Source organism: Eptesicus fuscus, chromosome 8 (genome assembly GCF_027574615.1).
Source record: "Eptesicus fuscus isolate TK198812 chromosome 8, DD_ASM_mEF_20220401, whole genome shotgun sequence".
Classification (NCBI taxonomy): domain Eukaryota; kingdom Metazoa; phylum Chordata; class Mammalia; order Chiroptera; family Vespertilionidae; genus Eptesicus; species Eptesicus fuscus.
Window position 1 is genome coordinate 80,991,351 of NC_072480.1, and position 25,135 is coordinate 81,016,485.

Genomic DNA, 25,135 nt, shown 5'->3' on the forward strand with positions numbered 1-25,135 from the left:
GCCAGGTAAGTAAACCTGCCAGTCAGTCCTACACCTCGGCACTGCAGACCCCACCTTGGTCTATATCTTCAGTCACCAGCAGAAAGTACTGGTGGGGAGGGAGAAGACTGCTCATTGACTTAAACCTGTTTTGGTAATCACGAGAACATCAACCAAGAAAACTAATTAATCACATAACTCACATAAGATTTTTTTATTTATGCTCTAAACAGTACGTGTCCAACACCAGTTGACCCCACATCCCTAAGTGCCGCCCTAAGACAGAACCTAAACTTCAAGCATCACACCACAGGTAACTTTAACTAAGAAGTAAAACACCCTTTTTCTCAGTAGGCTCCAGTTCCCGAACTTCCATCAGTGAAGAGGTCTAGCCATAGCTCTCAGTCCCTGTTTCTAATCTGAAAGCACTGTTGTATAACTAACCTACTTCTCTTCATCCTTTCATTTTTAATAGATCCTGGATTCCTTAAAATCTTCCTCCAGGGAACTGAAGAGCTCTCTCCCGGAAATGAGTTTGATGAGTCTGACAAGTACCTCACTGCCTGGTGGCTTAGTGAACAGACAGGGATTAGATCAGTAGATGAATTCAAAGCAAACACAGAGGAAATTTAAAAATAGACCACCATTTCCACTTCTGCCACGTCTGCTGCTGTTAATGAAACTTCCTTCCCATAGTCAGACTCCCATAAATCTACAAGGTTGTATGAATCGTCCATGGATGCTCTCAAACAGCAGATGTTCATTCAGGATGTAGACTATTCTGTAAAAAGAAATGTTTCCCTCACCCTTTATAACATTTTTAAAAGAAAAGGCATGAAATGCCAAAAATTTAAAGATTAAAGTAACAGCTAGACATTTGGGTTTGCACTCCAGTATAATGAAAATACACTGCATTAAAATACAAGCTTATGAAAAACCTTAAAAGCCTTAGATTAGAAGAGGGGAAATGCCATTATCACAAAATATATTTGAAACTCAGAAATGTATTTAGCTGACATATACTGAGAACCAACTGACTAGCTGCTTTCACATGTATATCTCATTTTAGAAGAAAGAAAACCACAACCACTTGGAAAACAATGTGTATTACTTCAGATTTGGCATTATTTTCAAGTATGCTTGACTTTTCCCCCTCAGGTTTTAACTTTTTGGTGAAGCATTGTCTGCAAGCTCCTTTTAGATCTATCACTTCCTGTCCTTTAGCTACAGATGGTCCCCTTTATGGGTTTCTAATACTTGATATGTAAAGTGAGAAAGCTGCCAAAATTTAAACAGGCTTCCTGTATGGCACAGATACACACCCTGGCCTTTTTCTAACTTCAAAATCCACAAATAGTATCTCGCATCCAAGTCTAAGATACAAGGTCTGACTCTAAGGCAAAAGTCTTAAAACAAAATCTCAGAACCAATGCATGAAAATGAATGTCTTTTACAATAATTCAAAAAGGTTCTTAGATAAATTTTCAGAGGGTCCATGAAGACTCTGAAACTCAATGAAAAATCACGTGAGAGCATTGTCTGGTGGAGAAAATCCACAGCTTACCATTTAGGAGCCACTGTGTTTAGGGACCTCAAAAGGACCCCTCTCATTACAGTATAGTTATAACTTCAATCCCTGCCCCCAATCACTACACTGGGATTTAAAAACCCTTAAACTACTGGAGGAGGGGGAAGGGAGAAATCTCAACATCAAAGAATGAAACTTGTCACCTCTGAGAACACTCAAAAGGAATGTGTTACAAGTGCTGTTTTAAGCAATTTTAAGTGTGGACTAAATCCTTGAGAGGGAACACTCACTAAAACACGAGTTCAAATAGGTTTGTTTAAACAAAATTCAGTCACCTTACTTCATACATGTTGACATTAAGACTGCACTAAAGGGTGGACTACAGGGACACTAAATATCAAGTGAAAGCTGCAGGGGGATATGGTCTGGTCAGCACACTGGGTGTGGTAGGAAGTGACTTGGGCAGGCTACCCTGGAAAAGAATCAACCCCCAGGAACAAGCTTCAGAAAATACCTTCCTTTTCTGAAGGGTGGCTCAGGTTTGCTGTGCAGAGTGAAGTCATAAGGTCAGAAGACAGCCAACATTTGGCCTAAGTCTGCAGAACGTTATCCACTCTTTATTTACACGAAGCTCTTCTCCTCTAATAACTACTGGATATTTAAAACACATTGATTTGAAGGGGGAACCAAATTGCTAGCCTGCCCAGTGACCCTGGCCTTGGGATGGCCCCATTCCAAGGTCAGGCACTGTGAAGCCCTGTTAGACAGGCTCACATACCAGATGTGCAGGAAACACCGGAGTCATCATCACTAGACAATAAGTTGCCTCCCACAAAATCTGGCATAAAGTGAAAACACAATGTGAAGGAAGAAAAGGGAGGAAGTTGAGCACTGACTACTGTGTAGGCATGGTGACTGAGCCTTTTACAAACAAAAACTCATGCAGTCAGAACTAGAGAACACACAGGAAGAATTTCAGTTCTTAAGGACTTTACAAATTGGAGGGAGGGAGCAACCAGAGCAATCCTCCTCACCACTTCCATGTAAAATAATACTCCTGGTGCCTTCCATTAAACTAAAATTAATAAATTCCATACGATAAAGGGTATACAAACAAGCAATTTTTTTTTAAAAAATGGCCAAAGCAAATTTTAAAAATATACTCACTTTAAATTCATATACAATTAATAAACAGGATACCATTTTTAACCTAACAGATTTGTAAAATTAAAATATCAATGATACTCATTAACAGCTGCTAAGCAAGAGGGCCAGTAGGCACTCTCACACATTTCATGGTAAAGAGCATCATGGGAATCTTTCAGGCAATACTGTTATGGAATTTATTTTAAATGTGCACATAAAGAGGGCTAAACACATACATGTACAAGGATGAGGATGTTCACCTAAGTGTGATATTAAAAAATATTCACTTTTTTGTGCTATTATAAAGTATCATAGGAGACTGATAGATGATTTAAGGTGCAACATTACACTGGAATACTATATGGGTGTTAACAATGAAGTAAACCTATACATGCTAATACAGGAGGATCTCAAAGACATGGTGTAGGGAAAAAGCAAAGGAAAGAACAGTATGTTCAAGTATGAATCATTATTCATTTTAAACATATAAAGACACATAAAACTGATATTCAGAGGCCCAGAATCTTTCTTAGTAGGAGAAAAGTCTTTTCTACTCAAAACTTAATCCCATTCTACCCATTTCTCTTATGTCTATTTCACCATAGGGTACCTATTTCCAATCCCAATGTGCTCCACCTCTACTTCTTCCAAGACCATTGGTTAGGCAAAGTCTTCTGAGATATGACAGCAATATACAATATGAACTTTATCAAAATTAAAAATGTAAAAAACTTCAAATGATAACCTCAAAAAAGTGAAGACAACCCACAGAATATAAAACATTGACAATCATATATCTAATAAAAGATTTGTATCTAGAATACATAAAGTACTTACAATTCAATATAAAGAGATAAACCACCCAACTAAAAAGTAGGCAAAGAATCTGAATGAACATTTTGCTAAAAAGATATGCGAACAGCCAACAAGTATATGAAAAGATACTCAACATCATTAGCCATTAGGAAAATTCCAAATCAAAACTACAAGATACCACTCCACACCTAATAATAAAGCTACAATCAGACAGATAGCAAGAGGTGTTATCAAAGACATGGAGAAATTGAAACCCTCATACACTATTGGTAGGAACGTAAAATGGTACAGTAACTTTATAAGTTTGACAGTTCCTCAAAATATCAGAAATAGTTACCTTATGACCCAGCAATTCCACTACTAGGTATAAGCCCAAGAGAAATGAAAACATTTATCCACACAAAAACCTGAACACAAATATTCACAGCAGTACTATTCATAATAGCCCCAAAGTGGAAATAACCCAAATGTTCATCAACTGAACATTTTGGGTAAACAAAATGTGGTATAGCCATATAGTGGAGAATTAATTGACAATAAAAAGGAATAAAGTACTAATACATGCTAAAACATGAATGAGCCTTGAGAGCATTATGTGAGTAAACAGAGTTAGTCACAAAAGAGTACATGTTTATATGAAATGTCCAGAACAAGCAAATCTATTGAGACACAAAGCAGACTGTCAGTTGCCTAGTACTGGAGGGTAGAATGGGGTGGGGGTGGGGTGATAAATATTCTAAACATTATATTGAGGCAACAGTTGCACAATTCTGTTCATATACTAAAAACCATTGAACTGTACATCCTTTAAATGGGTAAACTGTATGGCATGTAAATAATCTACATATATAAAAGGCTAATATGCAAAGTGTCCCCTCAGGAGTTCGACTGGGAGACCAGGAATTTGATCGCTCGCTATGACATGCTCTATCAGGGGGCAGCACGGAATGACCGAAAGCCCCAGCCAGCAGCTGGCAGCCAGGGAAGTAAGGCCCTAGCTGGCAGCCGTAAGCCCCCCGATCCACCCTGATCGCCAGCCAGGCCTAGGGACCCTGCTTGTGCACGAATTTTGTGCACCGGGCCTCTAGTATCTCAATAAAGCTGTTGTTGTTTTTTAAAAAAAGAACATGGAGGCTCAGAGCAGGAGCAGTGTCTTGAAATATCTAATAAAATGTTCTACCACACCACAGACTTACATTTCAGAAAATGCTTTAAATAGCCTCTTATGTGTGTCACTTGTAGGGATACATACTTGAGAGAGGTGGCAGGTCTCACTTCCACATCAATTTGGGATTTTACATTGAGGAAGCCCACAATGTGCTAGATAAAATCTATTTACAGAAGGAGGTGAAATAAATGACATCACTACTCTCTCATATAACAGACATAGGCAAATATATGAACCATCCTAAAGATTCGACAATTGTCAAGCTCAAAAGGCTTTGTGTTTTTGTTGTTGTTGTTTGGGGAGGTAGGTTTTTTACATTCTAATTTTTAATATTTGACTTTACACCTTCCTCCCTCACACCTTCCCTTGCTAAACCACCTATTTGCTGTGATAATTATCTATTTGCTGCTAAAACATCTTGGGAAGCCAACAAGCCTGGGAAATAGAAGGCAGCTAGCTCCCTCCAGGCTCTGAGGACTGCAAGGGTCTCACACTGTCTTCTTTTTACTCCACAGCAAAAACCAAGTGCCCAAAACAGAGCTGATGCTCAATCAGTGCCCACTGCCCAGGGAATGCCTAATACATAAAGGACGCCCTTCTCCTATGATTATCTTTTTTAATACAGAAAAAAAGTAAATACAAGTAGTGATAACGCCATTCTGCCCTACACAACAGCTGTAAAGTATTGACCCCTTCCCTTTGAAGACCCCTCCCTCCTTAAACAGATGCTTGCCCTTGCCCTCCCAACCCCTACTCCCAGGTTTGAATAAAGGGCTTCTGAAGGGAAACAAGTGTGATTCTGGCACTATGCCACCCTTTCTGTTCATGGTCTGATCCGAGGAGACTTAATAGGATACACATTAGCATTTAGGCAGGTTTGAGGGGTTTTTCAGGTTCATGTCTCTGAGTTCCAGTTTGCCCAAAGTTGAAATATATTGTATATATGTATGTTCTTAGCCACTTAGTCAAAGGCATCAGCCTTAAAATGGAGTTGAAGTGAATACTATATATTTATTTACTAGAGGCCTGGTGCACAAAAATTCGTGCACTTGAGGGGTCCCTCAGCCCGGCCTGTGCCCTCTTTGCAGTCCAGGACCCCTCTGGGGATGTCCACCTGCCGGCTTAGTCCCGCTCTCTGGGGGATCAGGCCTACGCTGGCAGTCAGACATCCCTCCGCCAGCCCAGGAGCCGTCAGGGGATGTCCCCCAGGGAGCGGGCCTAAGCCGCAGTCAGACATCCTTAGCACTGCTGAGGAGGTGGGAGAGGCTCCCGCCACACCGCTGCGCTCATAGCCATCAGCCAGGCTTGTGGCTGAGCAGAGCTCCCCCTGTGGGAGTGCACTGACCACCAGGTGGCAGCTCCTGCATTGAGCATCTGCCCCCTGGTGGTCAGTGCACGTCATAGCGACTGGTCGTTCCGCCGTTAGGGTCAATTTGCATATTACCCTTTTATTATATAGGATTGTCCAGTGACAAGCCAATGGGACAAGAAGGCCTTTTCCAGGAAGGCTGGGTAGAACCTAAGGGTGGGGACTGCAGAGCTCACATTCACCTGACAATCACTGGGGCCTCAAGTCAGGGTGCCAAGTGGGTGAGTCAAGGCAGAAAAAGGCAGAACATCCTCTTAGGTATGCCAGAACTTTAAGATGTTACCACTTAAAGCAGAAAGACAAAATCAACACAAACACACCCCTGACCCAACCCAGATAATGAGCTAACTGTCCAAACCTCCTCCTCCCCACCCTCCAAAACAGAATCAAATAAAAACATTGCCCAGGAACTAAAGATTGGGGAGTGGGGCGGGGGGGAGAGGGGGTAACTGCTTTCTGTAAGAGATAGGGAGCCAGGTGCCAAGCTGTTTTCTCAAGACAAGAGATAACCTTCTAACACTGGAGAGAGGCTGGCTCTAAAATACAAGACTCTGGTAAAGAATCATCTGGAAAGCCACTTGGTAAGCTGAAAACACTTTTACTAAAAATGAAGCAAGTACTTCAAATTTCCAAACCAGCACCTTATGCTATTTTATTTAAAAAGAGAACCAAGCCCTATCCTCTGAAGGCCAAGATTACAATAAGGTAAGAGGGCAGGGCCTATTATTCAGGAAGTGTCTGCCTATCAGGAAGCCAAAGCCTTCTCCAGAGGAGCGATGTAACAATGTCTTTCCTTCCCACTCAGGAGATGCCCCTGAGTTTTGCAACCGTCTGGATTTGTTTGAGGTTACATTTCAAACAGAGTAGAAACCCCAGACCACAGACAGACTCAGAGAGGGCCGCCCCCTCCCCCCTCACAGGACTTCTACAGCAGGAAGAGCAAGGGGAAAAGGGCACGTGCTACCAGATGGGACTCCTTTGCAGAGATGTGAAATTGTGTAACTTCACTCTGTTGCTGCCAAACAACCATAATGTGCATCTCCTCAGAAATAATTACTGGAGAATTCAAATACCAACTGCCTCGCTCACAAAGTAGCTACCGCCTACACAGAGCTGGGAAGCTGATGCCGGATAAAGAAAGAGGCAGCGAGAGAGGAGCCTCCAGACAGCAACAGCAGCCAGTACACGGGGCACTTGAGACACCTTCTACAACCGGACAGGGACCCTGGCTGAAGGCTGTCACTTTCCTGCCTCCTGCTCCTTCACTCTAAGAAAAGGGGCAGCAGGAAGCGGGGGGGGGGGGGGGGGGGGGGGGGGCCAATAAAGAGGCCCCAAACGAGGACAGTAATAAAAAAAAAGTTATTATACAAAAAATTACACCCTTTAGTATAAAAAAAAATTTTTTTAATAGAAAAGGGCCTGCCGAAACCGGTTTGGCTCAGTGGATAGAGCGTTGGCCTGCGGACTGAAAGGTCCCGGGTTCGATTCCGGTCAAGGGCATGTACCTTGGTTGCGGGCACATCCCCTGTGGGGGGTGTGCAGGAGGCAGCTGATCGATGTTTCTCTCTCATTGATGTTTCTAACTCTCTATCCCTCTCCTTTCCTCTCTGTAAAAAAATCAATAAAATATATTTTTAAAAAAATAATAGAAAAGGGCCTTGTGGTAGCCAGCCTCCAAGATGACCCCCAATGAGCCTCATCTCCTGGCATTCACACCCTTGGACGGACGTAGTAACCAAAAGGATATTGTGTAAATAATAGTGTGACATCTGAGGCTGTGTCATAAAAGACATTACAACTTCCATCTTGCTCTTGGGTCACTCATTCTGCGGGCAGTTAGTAGCCAGACTGGAAGAACACTTAAGCAACCCAGGGAGAGATCCATCCATATGGTGAAGAAGTGAGGCCTTGCACCAACAGCCAGCACTAACTTGCCGGGCACGAGAGAGCTACCTGAGGAGAGGATCCTTGAGCCCCAGCCAAGCCTTCAAATGACTACAGTCCAAGCCAACATCATGACTATGTTCTCACAAGCAACTCTATGTCAGACCACCCAGCTAAGTAAACTGCTCCCAAATCCCAGCCCTATGAAAGCTATGCAAGATAATAAATGTTTACTGTTTTAAGCTGCTAACAAGTTTTGGAGTAACCTGTTAATGCAGCAACAGAGAACTAATCCAGGCCTCTTAGAAACAAAAAGGTGCAGAGTCCCAGGAGGCTGTGCAAATCTTCATGCATCTGCCTCTCCTCCCCACATATGACTCACAGGAGAAGAGGGAAGCAAAACCTGGTACTCAGTGTGTCCATTTCCTCTTTCTCTCTCACTGATGAGCTGAAGCTAAGCATTAAGGAAGCAAAATGTTTTCAGTCCAACAGTGCTGCTTACCCAGTGATACTTTTTTTTTTAATTTGCTTCTGACTCTCTACCTAAATTGTGCTGTGAACTTCTTAATGTCTCATGTCCAAAATTCCTAAAATACATTTTATACTTTATATTATATATGCCAAGTTAACACATGTGGAAGATGTACCTCCTGCTGATTTTTTAAAAAAATTACTATCACTTAAAAGGACACTTAAGAAGATGCTTTCCCCCATCACACTGTCCTGGCAACATTTTAAGAATCTTTATTTCCTGTGATAAGTCTTCTCTTTAGTCAGTAAAGAGAGAGATTTCACACATTCCCTGGAGAGAGAAGCTAAATAATATGTTCCAAGAGCTCTGGATCTATGATCTTAACAAGAGCTGAATTTAAGACCCCACTCTACCACCAGCAGTAAAGGCGCTGGCCTCAATTTCCTAATCTGTGGAATGGAAATCACGTGTTCTATTTTATAGCGTCATTGTTATAAAAATAAAATTAGACACTATAAAAAAAAAACTACTTGCTTCCAATACATCCAATAAATACAGCTGAAACAGAAAGTTAGTGGTCTGCTAGGTGGGAATCTTACAGTGGGAAAACTGGAGATCAATCATTGGTTGTTATATTTCCAGCAAAGGCATAGGTAAGAGGATACCTGGAGAGTATCTGTATCTGCCAAAGAGAACTGTCAAATTACATTTGTGAATTAATGAACTGCTCCAACTGGTTACTATTCCCTTGGGTTTAGCCATCATCAATCTAACTCCTGGGGATCCAACTGAGTTTGTGTGAACTCAAAATTAGGTTCACGTACACGCAAAAGTGAAGGTGAGATCTTGAACTTATAAGCAGCAATCCCTTTCTAGGCCCACCCTGAACAATTATTGGACACTTTAGCAACCATCAGTTATCAAATCCCCTTGGTGATGAATGTTTGGGGTGGACAAACCATGATCACTAACTTGAGTTTAGGAGGCTGTGACAAATGCTTACCTCTAGGGTTTCCTATGAACAGTTTTACTGGTCACTTGAGACACTATTCACTACTCCTTAACTGAAATGTTTAAATGGCTTTAGACCACATCCATTTTTTAGGTGGAGCATTGTAGGGAGCGGCTATAGGGTCAAGCCTTGGATTGACCTGTGGCAGGGTCACAAACAAGTCCCAGCTTGGAGGGCAGAGCCCTCTTAGCATAATTAAGCTTAACCTTATAGCCCTTCCCAGTTCCTTCTTAGGTAGCTAATGGGCTGTGGGAGGTGCAGCAAGTGCTGCCAAAACAAGGTGAAACTCACAAGAACATTGTAAACATGTTGACCACTTCCCTTGTTTTGATCTGACTATAAAATAAAGCCTCGGCTTGCAGGCTGGATCTTTTCTGTGTCCTCATCCAGGCACGGGAGATCCACCGAGCCCCAGCTGTATTCTCTTTGTCTGTCTTCTTTAATCCTTCACAGGCCCTCCTCCGGTTCACCCTTGGCTGTGCTGGCACGGCACAGAGCATTAAATGGTAGCAGCACAATTTTAGAAGGGTTGCCCTACCACCACCACCACTAGACACATACAGAAAATGCCTCCACCATCAGAAACTATTAAAGTAAGCTATATTGCTTTATTTGATGCTAAGGTAAGCCCAAAACTGTGGCATGCAAGTCTGAAATGAGTTTAATCATTATAATATTTCTATTATATGGATTTACTATTCATCTTAAAAGAAAATTACTGCTTTGACAATTACTAAAATCTTTACTTTTAACTTTGCCCTGGCCCCTGAGTTCTTTTATTCAAACACTGTGATTCTGCATTCTCTGAGGTCTTTGCTGAAAACACTACACTTTTTCCCCAAGACATTCTCTTCAGGAACAGCACCATACCGAGGAAGAGGTGCTCCCCACATGGCTCTTTTACACTGGGATAAATAGAACAACAAAGAAATACGGCTCTGATCCCATTTACTAACCAGTGGGAATCTCTAAGTTGAAAGCTAAAAACATTTTATGGGCGGGGGAGAGGGGAATGGAATTGTGTCATGCTGCTGAGGTTTTCAAGCCTTAAACATCTTACAATAATATAAAACAATCCTATATAATAAAAGCCCAATATGCAAATCAACTGAACGGGGAACTCTGGTCGGCAGGGTGCGGGGCTGGCGAACGGGGGGGGGGGGGTGGAGGCTTGATCGGGAGGCGGGGCCAGAGCTGCCCCTTGGTGGTCAGTGCACTCCCACAGGGGAGCGCCACTCAGCCACAAGCCAGGCTGATGGCTGGTGAGCGCAGGGGCGGTGACGGGAACCTCTCCTGCCTCTGCAGCGGTACTAAGGATGTTCGACTGTGGCTTAGAGTGGGCCTAAGCTGTCAGTTGGACATCCTCCAAAGGCTCCCAAGGGCTCCCAGACTGCGAGAGGGCGCAAGCCGGGCTGAGGGGGACCCCCGACACTAGTGCATGAATTTTCGTGCACCAGGCCTCTAGTAAAACATAAAATTTAAGCTGTAAATCAATCAAATACAAAATCTCTATTTTTAAAAGGCTAAGCAACCACCCTACCGTTCGCCCGGTAGCTATGATGTGCAATGACCACCGGGGGCAGATGCTCTGACCAGTAGCTATGATGCACACTGACCACCAGGGGGCAAACGCTCAATGCAGGAGCTGCTGAGCTGCGGTGACCTGGCAGCGGCAGTTCTCGGGTGATGCACCCCGGGACCAGAAAGGAGGGAGCCTGATTCTGGGGTGCGTCACCCAAGAACCACCCTCTCGCAATCCAGGACCCCTCGGGGCATATTGGAGAGCTGATTTCGGCCCAATCCCCACAGGCCTGGCAGAGGGACCCCACCTGCCAGAGGGACCCTGCTTACTCTGCAGATGCCCTTCAAGCTATGGCGCTGCCCCAGCTACCTGAGGGGAGGGACGATGGAAGGTTGGCTCCAGGGTGTGTCCGGCCCGCCTAGCCCAGTCCCGCCCCCTGGCCACCTTCTAATTAATATCCTTTTAATGTGCATGAATCTGTGCACTGGGGCACTAGTAACAAAATAAAATAAAAGCATTAGCCTGGGATGTTGTAGAAGGAGCCATGTGGGTTGAACTGTTGAACCAGGTAATGTTAAAAGTCATTATTAGTCCCATTATAGTTCCAGAATATTCTAATAAAGCAATCCCTGTGGTAGGGGCAGGGAGAGGATGTTATACTAAATCCCTAGGAGAACCATACTTGTAGATTCAACTGGAACACTTCAATGTATACTTAATGGGTTATACATCTAACACAAAGCCTTAGAATAGAAAAATCTAAGGCTTAGATTTTAACAAGATCTCCTTCTACATCTTACATCTGTAGTCTAACACATTCCAATAAATACACCGTAACAACTATACAATATATACCAACAATATACCATATCAACGGTCGAATTACAAATCTCAAACACCAAAGTTACATTAAAAACACTTAACGGGCAAAAGTTAAAAGTCTATGTTTGTACTTACAGTAAATGATTCCACAATTCTCTCCTTCTTCCCTAACTTCCTTTTGTCATGACTCCTCATAGCTTTTAGTCAATAAAGAATCCAGTACATTAACAGACCAATCACATCATTTCCATTTTGCAAAAGAGACAAATAGCCAGCCCACAGCAGTCTATCCCTAAAGTCTTACCTGGGGGCCTACACTAATGGCACCCAGCACACACAGTTCATTTGTTAATCAATCAGGTAGAGCCTTGCTGCTTTTTTTTAAAGCCATCTTGCCAAATTAATTAAACTTTATTATTTTTTACCAAAATTGCTAAAAGTGTGGATCCAAGTCGGAAAACTTTTGTTAGGTTTTTCTGGCCATTGGATCTCTGTTCCAAGTACTCAACCTTGCTACTGTAGTATGAAAGCAGCCACAGACAGCATCTAAATGACTAAATGTGGCTGCATTCCAACAAAACTTTATTTATAGGCCCTAAAATTTGAATTTCATATAATTTACACACATCCCAAAATATTTTTTTCAAAATATTTAATGTAAAAACACTTCTTAGCTCTTGAGTAGAAAATAATAGGCAATAGCAGGTGGCAGGCCAGATTTGGTCTTTGATCTACAGTTTGATGATTCCAGATCCAGACTACCAAAATTGTGTCAACAAACAACTCCCCATTCCCTACAAGGCCTCCAGCAGTAAATATCTGAGGATTGATCCTGTCCTCTTTTCTTCTATTCTGGAGGCCACTGTACATCTGTGAAAAATCTAGGCCTCTAAGTAACACATCAAACAGGGAAGACTTAACTACTGGTACTTGTTTCAAGGCCGTAGCACAGCGTCGGCATGGATTGGATTAAGATTCTCTTTCTCAAAGCAGAGTAACTATCTGTAAATAAAGGTGGATGTGGCCCTGGCTGGTTTGGCTCAGTGGATAGAGTGTCGGCCCGCAGCCTGAAGGGTTCTGGGTCCGGTTCCAGTCAAGGGCGCATACCTTGGTTGCAGGCTCAATCCCTGGCCCTAGTCGTGGCACAGTGTGGGAGGCAGCCAGTCGATGTGTCTCTCTCGCGTTGATGTTTCTCTCCCTCTGTCTCTCTTCCTCCCTTCCACTTTCTCTAAAAATCAATGGAAAAATATCTTCGAGTGAGGATTAACAACAACAACAACAACAAAAGGTGGATGTACAGTGGGGGAGGTCTCAGTGGCAGAACACAACCAATATAGCTTTGATAGTCTAAAACAACACTGGACAAAACCAGGCCATAAGCATCGTCCCTCTCCCCCCCCCCAAAAAAAGGAGGAACTCAGATTGTGTCTTTCAAAAGTCCTTTCCTAGGTGATGTCTCCTCACTGACACATCTCCCAGCAGAGAAAGTGCAGGAAGAGCAGCAGCTTGAACACCCTTCACGGGGGAAAGCAAACAGACAGAAAACACAGAACTATCAGCGCAAACATTATAGCCACCACTCTGGTATTTTCAAGAAACCTCTTTGGCTATAGTTTTAGCCAAACCTAGAAAGTTAGCCTGAAACCGGTTTCTATTTGTGGCTTAAAAAAAACACAACCCCAACACAACCTCATCCACTGTTAATTTCTAGAATGGCATACAACTCTGTCTTAACAAGAGTTACTATAGATTTCTGATACTATAAGTCTCTAAAAATCTTCTAATAAAGATAATATTAACTTCAATATAGATATAGATGTTTCCCTGAGTTCAAAGAATTAAATGGAGGTTGGGGTGGGGGCCACGGGTATGGTATGGGATATAGCCCACACGTCTGAAGACCATTATATACCAGGAAGCCAGGATCTTTTACATGTTAGCGCCAGCTCCTGACTAACTCATAAGTCATCCCTCCCAAAAATACAGGCTTATATAATCTATGCCTGGTGTCCCACCATGTCCTAGAACCACAGAAATATTAAAAACTAACTTTGGCCCTGGCCGGCTTGGCTCAGTGGATAGAGCGTCAGCCTGCGGACCCAAGGGACCCAGGTTCGATTCCAGCCGAGGGCACATGCCTGGGTTGCGGGCCTGATCCCCAGTGGGGGCTGTCAGCGCAGGAGGCAGCCCATCAATGATTCTCTCTCATTATTGATGTTTCTATCGTTCTCTCCTTCTCCCTTCCTCTCTGAAATCAATAAAGATATATATTTTAAAAATAATAATAATAAATAAAATAAAATAAAAACTAACTTTGTCAGGAGCCAAATAATCAACAACTTGGGGAGAAAGAATCATTCAGGCCCAGAAATTGACTTCAGTTTGAAATGACTCTGATGACTCTGCAGGAATTTTGCCCGCTGGTATCTTCCCTGGTCAGACCTGTGCTTTGGTTGTACTGTTACATTTACTGTGTGTGTGACAAAGGCGTCAACAGGGCTCTGGCTGAGCTCTAGATGTTGGGTAGGAGCCCTAGCAGGCAGGGTACTACCAAGCCAAAGAGCAATCATCTTATTATGTAAAGACCTTAAATTGAGAGATTTCATAATATGCAGTGGTTGTTTCCCAGACTCTACCCCCCTCCCAAACCCTCACCGCCATCACCAATCATGAACTACTCCACAGAGCTTTCCTGGCCCATGAAGGAAAACTTTTTAGAGAGTGTAAGTCACCAAAACTTGTAATAATGAGTCAGTAGCACAGAAAGGACCAAACAATTGGGTCTCTATGGCTCTGGGTGCCGGGCCTGGGCCATACAGGCCACTATTCAATTAGCAAAGAATTTGTCAGGATGAATCAGACTACCAGCTAATAGAATGGTGAGGAAGGGGCCGACCAAGCTGAGGGCAATTCAAAGAGGCTTTCAAAAACCAACTTAACAAGTCTTGCGAGCTTTATTTAAATGTGATGGGAAAGCTACAAAATAGTTCTTTCAAGCTTTCAAATCTCCCTTCTGATCTGCCAATCTTGAGAGAAGAAAAGGGAGGTTCTGAGAACAAGTGGCATCCTCAGGCACTGAGAGTGCTACAAATACAAAGCAAAGCACTGCACACGAATTCTCCCATGCAGTCTTGCCTGTTCCCATGCAGGCTCTGTCTAAAACCATGGTAAAAGCAGCTGGGGGTGCCCTAGCCAGTTTGGCTCAGTGGAGAGAGCGGCAGCCTGCGGACTGAAGGGTCCTGGGTTGGATTCCAGTTAAGGGCACATGCCTGGGTTGCAGGCTTGATCCCCAGTAGGGGGCATGCAGGAGGCAGCAAATCATTGATTCCCTCTCATCATTGATGTTTCTTTCTTTCTTTCTTTCTTTCTCTCTCTCCCCTTCTCTCTCTCTCCCTTCCTCTCTGAAATCAATAAAAATATATATTTTTAAAAAGCAGCTGGGGTGAGTGGAGGGTATTTTCAGTTCTCAGAAGGGGAAGCACATAATGAAGCTCACAATTTAAAGCAAAAGCAAATCACAAAAAGCTGTTATTTCACTGATTATCCAGCTCCGCCATGATGTCTACCACAGAGAACTTGACTTCCCTAGGCAACCTGTGAGGAAGTTACCAAGCAATAAAATACAATAATGGTTGGGAGGCAAAAAGTCATAATCAGATCAAAAATTAGGTAACTGGCTAACTGAAAGCTGGCTCTATGTGCCACTGTAGGGTGACAGTGGCAGACACTGGAATAGAGAAAGATGGTAAAAAGGATATCCATCCTAGAGTCCCTTCTCCAGACAGCAGCCAGCTAACCTTTTTTTAAAAAATACGTTTTTATTAATTTTAGAGAGGGAGGGGAAAAGAGATAGAAACATCAATGATGAGAGAGAATCACTGATCAGTTGCCACCTGCACGCCCTACACTGGGGATCGGGCCCGCAACCTGGGCATGTTCCCTGACCGGGAACCGAATTGTGACCTCCTGGTTCACAGGTTGATGCTCAACCACTGAGCCATGCTGGCCGGGCCAGCTAACCTTTTTAAAAGGAAGTCAAGCACAGTCCCTCTGTGCTCAAAGCCCTCTGTTGTGAGTTGACCTGGATTCCCTCAAAAAGGTGTGCTGAAGCCCTAACTCCCAGTGTTTGCTAACGGTACCTTTGCAGATGTAACCAAGTTAAGATGAGGTCACACTGGATTAGGATGGTCCCTAAACGCAATGACTGGTATCCTTGTAAGTATGCCATGTGAAGACACAGATAAGTAGGGAGAAGAAGGCCATGTAATGAAGGAGGCAGAGACTGTAATAAGCCAAGGAACACTAAGAACTGCCGGCAACCCACCAGCAGCTAGAAGAGACAAGGGAGAATTCTTCCCTAGGACCTTTGGAGGGAGCGTGGCACTGCTGACACCTTGATTTCGGACGTGTAGCCTCCAGAACTGTGAGAGAATGCCTTCCTGTTGTTTAAGCCACCCAGCTTGTGGCCCTTTCTCCAGGCAGCCCTAGGCAGCTAACACATCCTCCCATGGCTTCCTATCTCACTCAGAAAGAAAACTGCAGCATCATTACAATATGATCCACACCGCCCCTTACCTGGCTGACTTCAGCAACTACTGCTCTCTGCCTCGTCACTCCACCCCAGCCACACTGTCTCCCCTCCACTGGTTCCCAACATGAGGCCACACTGCCACCCTCCCACCACGGGCCCCACTCTGTCAAGGCTGGCCCTGTCTCAGACCTTTGCAGATGCCATTCCCTCTGCTGGAAGGGTTCTCTCCCCAGGGATCTGCAAGGCTGTTCCCTCAATCTTTCTTCAAGGCTCTGCTAAGTCTCCTTAATCATTAAACCTCCATCTAATTACCCTTCAGCATCTCCTACCCCCTCCCCATATACCCTATGCCTCTTTCCCCACGTCACTTTTTTCTCCATAATACTTAAGACAAGCTGACGTGTATATTTCACTGAGCCTTTAAAAGGGCCATGGCCCTCTGTGGTGTTAGAGGGTGAGAGCGGAACGTTTTCCACTGCTGAATCACAGTGCACTCTACTGAACAGACAAATGAATTCTATTAAGACAGGTGAAATTTTAACACCAAACTGGCCATGTGGCAAAAAAGATTTCTACTAATGAAGTGGAACAGCAGAAGCTTTTGTAGATGAAGGACAGGCTCTACCACCATTCCTGTGTGAGGAAGAGCAATTTTGAAACAGCCTCTTAGGATTCCTCCTTATCTACAAAATGTCAACGCTCACCTATAATTTTTGTCTCCAGCCACACCCTGTAGAAAGCTACTCAGCCTGGGAAATGTGTGAAGTCAAATCTAAACCTGCGTCCACCACTGCATTCCTACACACATTTTTGTTTTTTTTAGGGGCCGAGGGGAAGGGCCCAGCAGGGAGGTTTTGATGATGACGATCTCATACTACAAATGTACAAACTACTTGGGGAAGAAAGCCTCTCAAGACTACGAGGACCCTAAAAAAACAAACATTTCAAATAAACCGGGAGCTTTAAAACAGCTCTTACACAATGAGGAGGCAATCCAAACCTTTTTTTTTTTAATGGCCCTAAATCAATACTTTTCCCTCCCTCATTTACATTTTCAAAACTTTAAAAGAGAAGAGGCAGACAATGGAAGTCTTTCCTTACCTTGGGTTTTGGCCACAGGTCCTGCTAATCCGAGTGATGAGTCACAGCCATCCTTGAGAGGTGTCTTGACGGGTGTTTCAACTTCAGGTGTCTCAAAATTACCTTCAGAATCCGAGCTGCCAAGGGGGAAAAATGAGGAATTACCACTTTCAACGGTATTTCCGACAGCCTTTATAATCTAGCAAACGGCTAACGTCCAGGATTTTTGCCTAACCTTACAACTCCACTGGTCCTCCGCACCGACTGGCCACAAGCAATGCTGCGGGTTTTGCATCCTGTCTCCCTGAATTCGCCACCATTCTTCGGAGCTTTTCAATCCAGCACCCTTTATTTTGATGTCCTCCTCCTTCCCTCTGACCCAGGAATAAAAGCTCTTTTCAACAGACTCCTTTTCTCACAAGAGCCCTTTCCCAGAGCCTTAAAAAAATTAAGATTGCCCCCTCCCCCTAAAAAATGAAGCCAATTCTCGCCACGATGCCTTTCTCTCCGGCAGGCCTCTCCTCTACCTGCTTTAACTCACTCGGCCCGGAGGCGGAGGACGCTGTCACCTGCCTTCTGCAATCACACGAGTGACAGCGCAGCAGAGACCACCATTTCTCACCAGCTGCCAGGGGCCTGTCATCACGCGACCTTCTTTACCAAGACCGCATTTTGGGGACACAGTGGGGTCACCGGGTGTGATCAATGACACGGTGAGTGTGTGTGTGTGTGTGTGTGTGTGTGTGTGTGTGTGTGTGTGCACGCGCGCGCTTAGGGCCGGGGGGGCCGGGAGATGGAAGCTTAGAGAAGGTGACGGAGGCAGACCGGGGTGCGGAGAGACTGCAGATTCTGGGTTAGGCTCAGAAAGCTCATATTTGAAAAGGGGAGAAAGAAAAACACACGGGAGGACAGAACATCTTGAACTTCCGAATGCACAGCGGGGACCTGGTTACAGGCAGGGACGTAGCATTGCCATGAACATGGTTACGCGGGTGGGCGACCACACACACGCACACGGAGTGAGCCACGGACGGATGGGTGGATGAATGGATGGGTGGATGGCAGCACGTCTGCATCTCGGCAGGGATGCGTGTACTTGCCTGAAACTCAAGGATTTGGTCTCGGCTTGCGAGTCCTCCTCCTCGGGGTCGCCCTCGGGCCCTCCGGCCTCGTCGTCTCCGGCGCCCCCGCCGCGCACCGCGGACCACGTCCATTTCGCCCACTGCACGGGGGACAGGATCTGCCAAGGGCTGAACGCCATGAGCGCGGATCGTCCGGCTCCAGCTCCTAAGAGTAGGGGAACGGGAGAGCCTTTTTTCCCCCCTTTCAAAATGGAGGGAAACGGTGACAGGCGCCGTTAAGCGTTTCCAGCGGAGGCGCGGATGTGGTTAAACGAGCGCCGTCGGGGCCGGGGGGTGGAAGCGCTTCCTCTTGACCGGCAGGCAGCGCCGCTTCCTCCTAGTCCTCCTTCCCAAATGGGGCGGCCGCGGCGCCCCCCTGCGCCCGGCGACTCCCTCCGGGAAGATGCTTGTCCTGGGGCCTCCTCAGGGCCCCGGCCCGCGACGCCCGGCAGCTCGGGTCCTCGGGGGCTCGGGATCCCAGGTCCCGCTTCCCCGCCGGCGCGGTGCGCATCAGCTGCCGCGGGAGCCGCGCCCCAGGAGCCGCCCCCTCGGACCGTACTACTTGCGCGCGCGCGAGGGGGGTGGCGGCCGCGGCGGCAGCGCTTTGATGTCTGCAGCGCGCCCGCCGGACCCCCCCGCCGCGGCGCCACGCTGGTCGCGTCCGCACTGCGGGCCGGGGGCTTCCCGTCTGAGACTGGGGGCTGCGGGCGGAGGACCCCGGCACCCAAAGGGCTCCGTCGGCGTCAGGAACTGGGAAGATCCATTTTTCTGGGTCCGCGCACGCCGGACCTTCCCCTCCTTCCCTTTTTATTTTTATATTTTCATCTCGCCACGGTGACTTAAGGGCGTTGCTGATGAGGGATCGCACCGAAGTTAAGCCCCTTATCAAAAAAACTTTGAGGACCGCTGTAGGCTGGCGTTTTCCCTCCCTGATACTGACAGCGTGGAAGATTTCAGCCTGTTCACCTTCGACCCTGTCACCCCCAGGATTTGGATCATCCGTCAGCAATGCTGGAAGCGTAGCCAGGGACTGGAAACTTAGATGCTTTGCCCCTCCCCAAACCGCACTCGTGGACGCTTTGTGGCCAGGTCTTGGGTGAAGGGTGCTGGATCACCCTGTGAAATTATAGCCTGATCGGTTTCCCATCCTCCTTTGGAGGCGTTCCTTTCATAACTTCCAAGTCTTGGCTTTCTGACTTCGCTTGCTGCTCCAGAGTATGCCCATGGGCCCGGGCCGAAGGCAGCCTTCAAAATAAAAACCCTCTTCATGTTGGAAGGCAGAACTCTCCGAGGACTTCTTCGTTTACCGTTTAGGTTTGGCTCCTCACCAGTGCTCCCTCAAACACCAGGCTCTTGTGCTGTTATAATTTCCCAGGGTTATGGTGCATCTGTGAGGTGGGTTGCAGGTTCCCACAGAGACAGCAGCTCCAGAACTTAGGAACAAATCTTTGTTGATGAATCATGACTGTTGAAGCAAAAATAATGCAAGATGGGGGGGGGGGGGGCAAGAAGGGCAGGGGTTTGCCCGAAGTCTAGATGAAAGGGTTGGGGGTGTCAGGATGGGTATAGAATTTATCCAGCGTCTTCCCAGAGATAAACACAACTGTCGTGAGTGTTCTGGAGACTGTGAAGATGTGAAGTGAGCAGGAGTCTTTTTTTTTTTTTTTTAGGTTCACATGAATATACCACAACACTATCCAACTGTATTTTTAGGTTTATGGTACACCACATAAACCTTTCAATTATAAGGTTCCCCCGGTTCCTGTATTTAACACAAGTGTTTTTGCTGCCTGGAAATAACAGTATCCCATGTAAATGAGTAACTGGCACCGCCTAGGTCCTGTTCATTCTTCCTCCTGAATAGTTCTCAAATTTTTTTCTTTACTCAGCAATGTCTCCCAACTGGTTCTACCATGGGTTTTTCTTACCCGGGTCACTGCCTGGCTGACCTGTGACTTGTACTCTAGTCTTGCTGCTTCTGCCACTCCCCATTCCCAGCCTTTTGTATTCCTAGCCATAACTGGTAGAGAATAGGTTCTGATCCTTTGCTATGTCCAAGAATCATCTGGGGCACTTCTTTAAAAGCACAAATTCAAGATGCTGGCAGGATCTGGAAGTCCGTATTTTTACCAAGTGTCCCGGGGAATTTCACAGGATAAATTTTGGGGAAAATGACTAGTTTGAACCAACTAATTGCTTCCTCCGGAACAATATCCCTTTTGCCTGCAGTTTTGCACAGTCCTCCCCGCTTCCTCCACCTTCAGCTCTCTGACCTTGACTGCCTGAACTTCCGCACCGGTTCTGGGAAAGCATGCTGATTTCTCCATCCTTTTTACCATCTCTATTCCCCAAACATCCAGAAAGACTTACTGTGGCCCTTAGGTCGTTTTGAAAGGAGGCACTATAAATAGTTATACCAGGACAACAGACATAGACCAGGGCATCCCAAGGATGTAAGGTCACCCTACACTTAGCATACTATATATAATATATTTGTTTACTTCTCTGTCCCACTTCTGCACCATAAGCTTTAAGTGGCAGGGACCAACCACATTGGATTTATGATTCATTTTTGTTTCCCCAGAAATTAGGATGGCCACACATTCCGTAAGTGTTTAATAAATGTGCAGAAAAGGAATATTCTAGTTTACTAATAGACATATGAGTTTGGCTAGCGTGACAAATTCCTAAAACCTGACTCCTCCTGAAGAAATCAAGGTTTTGAACCAGCACAGAACAGAACCTGGGACAAGTGATGGCCCCAATAAGATAAAGCCTGGCCTATACAGCAGTTTCTTGAAACCGGAGAAGCAAATGCTCAGTGTCTGAAAAATCACTCCTCTGGAAGCTCCTGCACTCAATGTGGACAGCAATAAAGCAACTGCTCCATAGTTCAAATTGATTTTATTGTCTAGAACAGTGGTTCTCAACTTTTCTAATGCCACGACCCTTTAATACAGTTCCCCATGTTGTGGTGACCCCCAACCATAAAATTATTTTCATTGCTACTTCATAACTGTAATTTTGCTATTGTTATGAATCGTAATGTAAATATCTGTGTTTTCCGATGATCTTAGGCTCTATAGCAGCGGTTCTCATCCTGTGGGTTGAGAACCGCTAGCAGGGTAAAAAACACAGATATTTACATGTAAAAAACACAGATATTTACATTACGATTCATAACAGTAGCAAAATGACAGTTATGAAGTAGCAACGAAAATAATTTTATGGTTGGGGGACACCACAACATGAGGAACTGTATTAAAGGGTCGCAGCATTAGAAAGGTTGAGAACCACTGGTCTAGAAGTACAAATAAGGAGACTGATATGTGAATTTTCTTGTAATTCTGGGAAAGTGGGCAATATTTGACAACAGGCATTCCAACCAAAGTAAACAATCATTTTGCTGCTACATCCTCAACTTCATGGAACGAAATGTTTGCAAATACATGACCATAAGCACAGAAAGGACCCCATCTGTTCTCTTCCTTCCTCTGCTTCCTGCCCTTCACAGAAGCTCTGGACCAACACACCATGGAAATCTAAAAGGTAACTTCCTTCAAGCACACGAAAATGGTAGCCAGGCCAGGCACAGACTTTGCAGCTAATGGATGCTCCGGAAGGATCTGGGAAATGGGTCTTTGAGGTAAAATATATATATATGTAAGTCAGTTCAAACAGGCACATAGCTATCCATTTAGCAGCATAACTACTGTGAGAATGCCTGTGGGAACGTGGCAGGAGGTGAGGGGCAGAGGCGGGACAGGGCCTAGTTGGGAAGGATCCTGTATACCGGTTAAGGAGTCTGAACTTGATCCTGGAGTGGGGGGAGCAAACACAAGTACCTACCTTTATAATATAAGGGAGTGACAAGGCCTGGGTGGTAGCTGTGCTACCTGGAAAACACTGCCTTGTTTAAGGGGCAGCCCTACCCAGTTCCTGGTGCCCAGCGTTGCCACTGAACAATTTTCCAAGAGAAACCAAAATCCTGGGTTTCATAAAAAGCCTCCAATCTTTAACGTTCTCACTAATTTAAGTTGTTTAAAACTTTGTGGACGCCAACATGGTGCATGACAAACAAAAGCCATTTACCTGTGCGCCTGAGTGGCCCACGGAGCCTGGAAGGACACAGTGAAGTCATCGGGCTTTTGAGCAAGTAACATTTCATTTAGAAACTCATTCTGGCAGCAACCTGGGGGCTCTGCAACTGCTACTTTCCCTGCTCCCAAACCGCCTCGAGAAGGGGACAGCTTCTCCCCACAGGGCAAAGGAAGCAAAACTGGAATGAGTGTCCTTATCTTGCTTTCACTCCATTTGTTCACTAAGTGTCAGTGCTGTAAGCAAGCCAAGCACAAGGGGAACACTTTAAAATGGAAGGAAAAACCTCCTGCTAAGAAAATGGCGTTCCAGACAGCCAGCCTGTGAAATGAGAAGGCATCTGTGAGATGACGTGGAGGGAGTGAAGGAGGCAAGGAGGGAGGACAGGGTCAGGATGACACTAAGGAGTCACAGAGATAAAAGAGCCACTGAGATACCAGGAAGGTCAGGCCGACAGACAAACCAGTCAACTTATCTGTATTTTCTAACAACTTAAGAATTTGATGAGCAAACGACACATTTACTTCGACTGAGATTGAACGTCAGATTGATGAGGTAACCAAAGTCACTGGGCAGCTCTGAAGGTACGAGAATAATTGAAAAGCACTGGCGGGTACGAAATTGAAATGACCAATGGCAACTAGGATGACGTGCCTCTATGGAACCGCAATGGACCATCTCCCACTCCCCCAATCTGCTTTTTCGAAAGCCACCTCTTCACTGCATGAAGTTTCCAAGATGTGGTGGGGCACTCCCTGTCTGCGGTTCCTCCGTCAACCTGATCACTGAATGTCTTCTCCCACTCACCAAGCTAAACGCCCTCAATCCTTAGCTTTTTTCCTCCTGAATATTTAAATGAAGGTCTCTAAGATTTAATGATAATAGGACCTTCTATGGCCCAGCGAGTGTTGCTCAGTGGTTGACCGTCAACCTATGAACCAAGAGGTCACGGTTCGATTCCCAATCAGGGCACATGCCCTGGTTGCAGCTCAATTCCCAGAAGGAGGTGTGCTAGAGGCAACCAATCATTGATTCCCTCTTATTATTGATGTTGCACTCTTTCCTTCTCCCTTCATCTCTGAAATCAATAAAAATATATTTTTTAAAGGTAGTACCTTATATCAATAAAGTTTCATTTGACCCCTATAATCATTCTCTCATGTAGCAGGGCATGTTTTCTCATTCTGTTTGCTGGCTGAACCAGAAAGGGCAACCACCTGCCAGGAGTCACACAGCTATTTAACACCACCGCTGAATCTAGAACCTTGCCTCCTGCCGTTCAGTACTCTCTGCACTATATCAAACTGCCGGAAAGCAGAATACCCTGGAGCTAGTGATTCCATTGGTTAGACATTCCTTGAAAATTGTTGTTGCTACTACAGTCCTGCTTCCTGCTTATGGGGTACCAGCTGCAAAATCACAACTAGGATACCTCCCTCTCTCCCTCAGTGGAAAACAGGCATTGTCCATAGAAAGCCTGCTTTCCTTACCTACCTCAGTCTAACTAGGCAAGAGCATGCTGATGTCTGTGCAAGACAACATTGTCAATAACAGCATCTGACCATATTCCACTGTGTTAACATTATAGTCTTAACCTTGCAAGATCTGATGTTATCCCCTATAGAATCTTCACTCCACTACCTAAACACACCCAAATCAGGGCCTTTGTATTACAGTCTTAGGCGACCCTGCTAGCTGTAGAGCCTAAGACCATCAGAAAACACAGATATTTACATTATGATTCATTAACAGTAGCAAAATTACAGTTATGAAGTAGCAACGAAAATAATTTTATGGTTGGGGGTCACCACAACATGAGGAACTGTATTAAAGGGTCGCGACATTAAAAAGGTTGAGAACCACTGTACTACACGTTTACATTGAAAATTATAAAGAGAACCTCCTAATTTTTAAAAGAGAAAAGCCAGATTTGTGTCCATAGCTAATCAGTACTCTTTCAAAGTGCCAGAAAGAATAAAAGGAACCAGATTGCATCCACTAAATACTTGGCCAACGACACCTTGACTTTGGACTTCCAACCTCCAGATCTGTGAGAAAATAAATTTAGTTGTTAAAGCCAAAATAATAATGATAATAATTAATTAATTAACTAATTAATAAAGACTTGGCCCAGCTCCCCACCTGGGGCCTGCTCAAAGACCTTTGTTCAGGTTTTTCTCTGGTGAACAACTCTTGTCAGATACACCCTCGAATGTATTTTGTTCTGTATCAAAAAGTAAAGTTTTATGCCGAAACCGGTTTGGCTCAGTGGATAGAGCGTCATTCTGCGGACTGAAAGGTCCCAGGTTCGATTCCAGTCAAGGGCATGTACATTGGTTGCGGGCACATCCCCCGGGGGGATGTGCAGGAGGCAGCTGGTCAATGTCTCTCTCTCATCGATGTTTCTAGCTCTCTATCCCTCCTCTCCCTTCCTCTCTGTGAAAAAATCAATAAAATATATTTAAAAAAAAAAAGTAAAGTTTTATTTCCCCAGAAAGTATGCCATTTAACCTATGTCACAATGAAACCTAGAGCAGACCTGCCACATATCAGAATTATATTGTGTCAGCCTTCAGAGAAGTCGGGG

The 25,135-nt window shown here is 45.0% G+C and overlaps 1 protein-coding gene across 6 annotated transcripts in view; it reads right to left on the bottom strand.

Annotated features, from left to right (window-relative positions):
• The window catches only part of TACC1 (transforming acidic coiled-coil containing protein 1), an 83,284-nt gene that overhangs the window by 30,770 nt on the left and 27,379 nt on the right, over window positions 1-25,135 (bottom strand). For 2 of the 6 annotated variants that reach the window (XM_028152491.2, XM_008146151.3), the window contains exons 1-2: window positions 18,430-18,939; window positions 17,351-17,466 (exon numbers count right to left, since the gene is read on the bottom strand). The exons of 2 other annotated variants lie outside the window; for them this stretch is intronic. In XM_028152491.2, the coding sequence (XP_028008292.2) occupies window positions 17,351-17,466; window positions 18,430-18,590 (277 nt within the window). In that variant the 5' untranslated portion in view covers window positions 18,591-18,939. Of the gene's footprint in view, window positions 1-17,350; window positions 17,467-18,429; window positions 18,940-25,135 lie in introns of those variants that run through there. 2 more of the 6 variants (XM_028152492.2, XM_028152490.2) reach the window with 1 other exon arrangement.